Source organism: Bos taurus, chromosome 15 (assembly GCF_002263795.3).
Source record: "Bos taurus isolate L1 Dominette 01449 registration number 42190680 breed Hereford chromosome 15, ARS-UCD2.0, whole genome shotgun sequence".
NCBI classification, from domain to species: Eukaryota; Metazoa; Chordata; class Mammalia; order Artiodactyla; family Bovidae; genus Bos; species Bos taurus.
The window spans coordinates 438,501-446,030 of NC_037342.1; the positions used below are offsets into that span (position 1 = coordinate 438,501).

The following is a 7,530-nucleotide window of genomic DNA, read 5'->3' on the forward strand; positions in this document are numbered from 1 at the left end:
TGGGTTTGATTCCTGGGTCTGGAAGATCCCCTGGAGGAGGAAATGGCAACCACTCTAGTATTTTTGCCTGAGGAATCCCATGCACAGAGGAGTTTGGCGTGCTACAGTCCATGGAGTCACAAAGAGTCAGACAGAACTAATGACTGAGCATGCATGTTATGTGTGTGTGTGTGTGTGTGTTTGTGTGTGTGTGTGTGTGTATTTACAAACAAAACATTGCTTTTGCTGTATTTTCTTGGATGGGAAGAAGTTCATACATTTATCTGTTCTCAGGTGCTTTCTTATGTGTTTTGAAATTCATTGTAATTAAGTGGAATCTTATCAACATTTATTGAGGACTTATGATGTCCCTGGTTCTTTCCCTGCAGAGGGCGGCTGACTGATTTTGGAGCTCATAGCATCTCAGAAAGGATGCTATTTAAGCATCAGTTTATGATTTTATGCCCCATGCCTAGGTATTACTTTATGTAAATATGTAGATAAAGCTATTAGGGATGCGATTGTTTTCATGGTATATTTCAGAATGCCAAAATTGCTCTCAAAAAAAAATTAAAGAAAAGGAAAGAAACAATATATAAAGTTAAAAACATTTGGTGTTTGTGAGAGGTATTTAGAGAAAGCAACTTGCTTGTCATTTGGTACGTCAACTCACACCCACTCATATATACTTCCCAGTTAGAACACTGAAGTCTCACCATGATAGTTGAAGCAAGGAATTTGATAAAATGAATGAAGTACTTGTGGGAAAAGAGTCAAATTCTGATATTCTATAATTTCTATGTGTGAGATCTCATGGAGCCAACACTGTTTAGTAAGCATTATGTATTTGACACAAAGCTTGCAATCCTCTGAAAGTCATTACTGGCCATTTGTTTGCAGCCTCTGATACTCGATTCACAGCTTCAGAAGGACACATGGAAAATAGGAACAATGTGACAGAGCTTGTTCTCCTGGGGCTCACACAAAATCCTGAAATGCAAAAAGTTCTATTTGTCCTATTCTTACTCATCTACATTGCAACAATATTGGGCAATCTGCTTATCATGGTGACCATTGCAGCCAGCAGGTCACTTGGTTCCCCCATGTATTTTTTCCTGGCTTATTTATCATTTATAGATCCTGTCTATTCTACTATCATTGCTCCCAAAATAATCACTGACTTGCTTCATGAGAAAAAGACTATTTCCTTCCAGTATTGTATGACTTAAGTCTTTATAGATCATTTATTTGCTGGTGCTGAAGTCATTCTTCTGGTGGTGATGGCCTATGACCAATATGTAGCCATCTGCAAACCTCTTCATTATTTGATCATCATGAATCGGAGGGTATGTGTCCTCATGCTGCTGGTGGCCTGGACTGGAGGCTTTCTGCACTCACTGGTTCAATTGCTCTTTATTTATCATCTCCCTTTCTGTGGTCCCAATGTGATTGACAACTTTGTCTGTGACATGTACCCTTTACTGAAACTTGCTTGCACTGATACCCACCTCATTGGATGCTTTATGATAGCTAATGGAGGGGCAATTTGCACTGTTGTCTTCTTCATCCTCTTAGTGTCCTATGGGGTCATATTACACTCCCTGAAGACTCATGGTTTGGAAGGGAATCACAAAGCCTTCTACACCTGTGCATCCCATATGATGGTGGTCATTTTATTCTTTGTTCCCTGTATCTTCCTGTATGCCAGGCCTAATTCAACCTTACCCATTGACAAATCCATGACTGTGGTTTTAACTTTCATAACTCCCATGTTGAACCCTTTAATCTACAACCTGAGAAATGCAGAAATGAAAAATGCCATGAGGAAACTTTGGAGTAAAAATGTGACCTTAGTTGGAAGAGATTGTGTAGGACATGATATTCTTTTTTTTTTTTTTAAGAGAATCAAAGAATATTTTCAATATCAGTGATTACAACTAAAAAATAATTTCCTTTGGGTTACTTAAACTACTTATTCCTGAAACCACTATATGAACTAATCCTTATCCTAGTGGAATAGTTTATAGATCTTAAACACCAAGAGAATTGCATAGCTTCAATCTCTTACAGATGTCATCATACTGTGTTAAGATTCTATAGTGGAATCTGATAAAAAATTAATTTAAAATTTCACAGAAATGATCATAGCTGCATTTTCAAATCTATGAAAAATGAAATTTGTTAACATATATTCTGATTGTGTCATATGGTTGATTTTGTATATTCTGAAAAAAATTTGAACTGAAGAATTAAATTGTTCAACCCCAGTCTCTGTATCTGGATCACTTGGCCTCCTCCAATAATTGAAATACATATTTAAGTCATTCACATCACATAAGGCCCCAGAGTCTGCCTGCATTAAATTAAAATGTCTGGGTACATGTTTTTTAAGCACAATGAATGTTTAACATTCTGGAAACAGATTATTCTGATTTATATAATAAATACTAATCTGATTCTCTGTAAGCTGTATGTTCTTGACTTAAATGATTAATTAAAAGTTGTCTTGCTCTTGGCAATTGCTCTATATCGGACTTGGAGATCAGATACTATATTATAAGCATCCTATTTAAGGCTTTAGAATTACATGTTTCCTGTTAGAACCCAACTTACAGCGTAGATACTAAGTGCTAAAATATGCCTTCATCCTTTTCTCAATTCTAATTGGATTCGTCTAGTGTACTTAGCAATATTAATGCCTCCACACTAATTAATTAATTAATTAATGCCTCCACCTGACACACATTAAATAAAGTTTCCTTTATTTCCCAGTGGAAGAAATAAAAGAAGTACTTTAGATCTTTTAATCAGAAAGAAATCTAGGACACTAGCTTCAGGATCAGGAGATGTGGATTTTAATTCTCACTATACCATCATTTTATTCCATAACCTTTAAATTTCTAAAAGTAATTTACTTAGGTGATTTGGAAGCTGTTTCCAAGTTCTGTGATTCTTCCCATGCCAATAATTTGTTATAAATATTGTTATATTTGCTTGTACTTCTATTAGAAGTAAAATTATCTCATTCCCCCAAACTTTTCTTTTTCTGATAGATAACATAGAAATACCCTCCTGGTATAAAAGTATCTTAAGATTGGATTAAGACATGTTGCCTCTGGGTGACAAGATGAAATGATTGGATGGTATCACTGAAGCACTGGACATGAGTTAGAGCAACCTCTGGGAGATATTGAAGGATAGGGAAGCCTTGTGTGCTGGAGTTCACGGGGTCGCAAAGAGTGAGACATGACTTATTGACTGAACAACAACAAGACATACAAACTCTGCTTTTGAGTGCTTTGTTGTTTTGAGAATATGTTCTTGCACCTATCCAAGTACACAAAGCTGTCAAGAGAACACTTTGACAGGTACCTGGTTTTTGTGAAATTAGTCCCTGAGTCTATCAAAGGTCAAAGCACACCTCAACTAGTTTCTGATCAACAGTGATATAATCCATATATAATCCCTCCTGTTTTCATTCTGTTTTACCTTTCAAGTTTGAGAATCTGTGTTGCTGTCTTTTCAGGATTTTGAACTGTTCTGTCTTTGGATTTGTATTCTGGGAACAGACTTTCCTGGTATAGATCCAAGAAACTCCTTTTTGAAAAATTTTTTCATGGACATGAATGGTAGATCAATTAAAAAATAAAATATCATAATGAAAAATAAAAAAAATAGTTACCCAATTAACTGTTTACATATGTAATATTAAATATTCAGATTCCATATTTAAGCTCATTTACTATCAAATATCTAAGTTCATATACGGTCAACTGTTGTTTTTTTTTTTTTCCTCTCATCATGTTTTGTTCTCATGTAGACATCAGGATGAAGTTCACAAAGACGTACGCTGTAGAAGTTCTTCTCTGATGTTCAGTTACCTTACTTGAGATAATTGGTTTGTTGGCAAGACCTGGTAATGATGGTGAAATATCCCTTGGGTTTAATTAGCCACAGGTAAGTAACTTCATAGACTTTGCTCCCAAACAGGATATGTGGTAACACTTTTAAGGCTCAAGAGAAAGGCCTTCTCCACAGGTACTGTTTATATCTCAAAAAAAAAAAAAAAAACAAAAGACTTACTGTATCTGAATTAGTTGATGCTTTTAATATTGAAATTTACTTCTTTCTTGGTGCACTAACAGCTGCCTGGGGCCCTGGCTGTAGACCTACATGTCAGACAAGTTCATGGGTGAGATTTCCCAGCCTGTCCCCTGGCCAGGACATCATATAGTCATAGAGTATCAGGTTTAAATGGATTTTACAAATCATATAATCACCTCTCACCCCCACCAGTCTAAGATTTAAATCTCTTTTAAGCATGTCAAGCATCAAGAAAAATAGGTTCAACTACAGTGCTATCAATTTAGAAGTAAAAATATTTCAGACTTTTTCTTACTGATATTTAACACCTCTGTTAAAACTATACATTATTCAAAAATATGCAATATATTTTAGTTATCCCCTTCCCCAATGTTGAGCATTCTGTGTGGTTTCTAAATTTTCCACAGCTTTTAATAACTGTGTTGAACATATTTGAACATTTAATTTTTCTGTTTTAAAAATATTTTCCATTAGGTTATTTCTAGAAAGAGTATTTTGGAGTCAAAGAAAAAAAAGACAAAATAATTTCTATTTTTTCACAGTTATGTCCAAGTAACTTTTATTAGTTATGTTTAATTCTTACTTTCTATTCACTATACTTTTTATGATCTGCTGAGAAACTTCACCTCAGAGTATAAGGAAATGTAATGAAGCTGCTGTACTTTGTTTTCACATATGTATAGAGTTTTCGTCTTGGAAAAAGGAATGCTTTTTAAAATTATGTTTATGTTTTCTCTTTTCTTTGGAAAATTTTTGTGTCACCTGTCCTTATCATATTAGTAATACAGTATCCTGTAACCAAGAATGATTGATGATGGATGCTATGGGAAGATGGGAGAAGAAGGCAGGGGAATGCCTGTAGCAGAAACATAATGGAGTGGGAGGGTGACTTGTATCAAGGATGGATGCCTTGCTGCTGTTTGGTGATGAAATTTCAGGGAAATGGTTACAAAGACATTTAACAGGCACACTTTTTATGACTCAATGTGAATACATACACATTACTATACATAGTCATATCCAATAAATATTTGTTGAATGAATGAACTTGTAATATTAATGATTGCTTACACAAACAGATTTTATATGTGTTTGGGTATATATACATAGTACTTTATCTCATCCAGCAGAGTCTTTCTATTTTTCACATCAATCTCTGTTTTTAAAACTTTGAAAATAATGATTTTCTTTGCTTGATAGATCTTATTTTATTGCACACCTATGTCACAGTTTTTTATACGCCTACTGAAGATGTAAATTTACTGAATGTAACCATGTTAAATTGTATGTGGAACAGGATTTTGAAGAATTAAAAATATTAATTAATAACTATTGTAATTATCCTGAAAGTAAAATGACCCAGTAATATACTCTTTCCTAGAGGCAATTAATATTTTTATACTTACCCCATAAAGTGTGTCAGAAATTATTAAAGTGGAATGCAGCTTACTTTCAAAGGTTTATTTATGTTTTTCATAAAAAGTAATGATAATCAGAGCTGGAGGACAAGAACACTTGAATTCCTCTGGGTTTATAATCTGGGGAAGAAGGCATACTCTTACCCATGAACGACAACTTGGAAAGCATTTACTCATCATCTAACAGGTTTCAGACACTGCAGACATCCTGCCAGGCACTGTGGTAGGCACAGTTACTAAACACACTTGAATAGCATATGCGCTCTGGTAGGTTAAAACGGACAGTGTGTTGCAAGGACTTATATCCATTTCCTTAAACTGCCTTCTTGGGATAGATTTATTGATGTGTCTTTCCTTCCACAGTTAGATCTAAGAATTCAAATGTAAATTCTCATGGAAAAGAGAATAGCTCTAACCCCTGTGGGACACCTCTCAGCTTTCTAGATACATCTGAGAATTACTGTTTGTAAGCTCACATACACAAAGGAGGGCTTGAAATCAAGGAACACCGAAATGACATGGCAGAGTTGCAAGCAGCTGAAATCAGGAGGAGAATCCAGGTCTCATGTAGGGAGCCCAGTGTTTTCTCAGTAAATTACACATCATGTGTTTCCCTCCCAATATTTTACAGGTGATAGGTGCTGGGTGTCTGAAGGGATGGAACACATCATGAAAAAAATAAGAATGATTTGAAACAATTACTGGGGCAAAACTGCCAAGGACTTGAGCCACAGCTATAGTGACTGTTCTGTTTTGTTCTAAGAAATTCAGACCACAAATATTTCATGATTAACAGGTGCCACTTTTTATTCCTTTGTAGGAAATTCAGGCCCCAAGAAGGTATTACTTCCCAAATGGATGTTGTTATACCTCCAAACAATGTGACTGAATTTGTTCTCTTGGGACTCACACAGAATCCACTCTTGCAGAAAATACTCTTCATTGTGTTTTTGTTCATTTTCCTATTCACTGTTCTGGCCAACTTGCTCATTGTCATTACCATCTCCCTCAGCCCCACACTTTCTGCTCCCATGTACTTCTTTCTCACTTACTTGGCCTTCATAGATGCCTCCTACACATCCGTCACCACCCCTAAATTGATCACTGACCTACTGTACGAGAGGAGAACCATATCCTTGGGAGGCTGCCTGACTCAGCTCTTTGTGGAGCACTTCCTGGGAGGATCAGAGATCATACTCCTCATCGTCATGGCCTATGACCGCTACATGGCCATCTGCAAGCCTCTGCACTACACAACCATCATGCGACAGGGGCTCTGCCAGCTCCTGCTGGTGGTGGCCTGGATCGGGGGGATTATGCATGCCACTGTGCAGATTATTTTCATGGTCAACTTGACCTTCTGTGGTCCCAACATCTTCGATCACTTCATGTGTGACCTCTTTCCACTGTTAAAGCTTGCCTGCAGTGACACCTACAAGCTCGGTATAGTGGTGGCAGCAAACAGTGGAGCCATGTGCTTGCTCATTTTTTTCATGCTCCTCATCTCGTACACAGTCATCCTGAGCTCCCTGAAATCCCATGGCTCTGAAGGACAGCGCAAGGCCCTCTCTACATGTGGCTCCCACTTTACAGTAGTGGTGTTCTTTTTTGTCCCTTGTATATTCACCTACATGCGTCCTGTGGCCACCTATCCTGTGGACAAGTGGGTGGCTGTGTTCTTTGCAATCCTCACTCCCATGTTAAATCCTATCATCTATACAGTGAGAAACACAGAGGTGAAAAATGCCATGATGAATTTGACGAAGAGGAGAATAATGTAGCCTGTTCATGAAGCCAATAGTATGATGATTTGTCTATGTAGAGGATTATATCTATTGTAAAATACGAAAAAAACCCAATAAATTTTGCAGATCATTGACATTAAAAAAGGCCCAGAAACTAAAATTTGTTGAATGCTTAATGGATAGGTACTTTGCTAGGTGCTTTTTATAACTTTTAATGTACTCTGCTAAGGCTTTAACATTAATGTGCATAGATTTAGGATGTGCAATAGAAAAAACACGTATGA

At 36.5% G+C, this 7,530-nt stretch overlaps 1 protein-coding gene and 1 pseudogene across 1 annotated transcript; both read left to right on the forward strand.

Annotated features, from left to right (window-relative positions):
• On the forward strand, positions 915-1,862 carry OR4A15P (olfactory receptor family 4 subfamily A member 15, pseudogene; annotated as a pseudogene).
• On the forward strand, positions 6,251-7,282 carry LOC518869 (olfactory receptor 4C3D). The gene has a single exon (XM_059875036.1). It carries the CDS (start codon positions 6,287-6,289, stop codon positions 7,280-7,282), a length of 996 nt encoding a protein of 331 aa, XP_059731019.1. The 5' UTR covers positions 6,251-6,286.
• The last annotated feature ends 248 nt before the right edge of the window (positions 7,283-7,530 follow it).

What these genes read in the sequence shown, in the direction of transcription:
- LOC518869 (XM_059875036.1), top strand. Translation starts at nt 6,287, where the DNA reads ATGATTAACAGGTGCCACTTTTTATTCCTTTGTAGGAAATTCAGGCCC.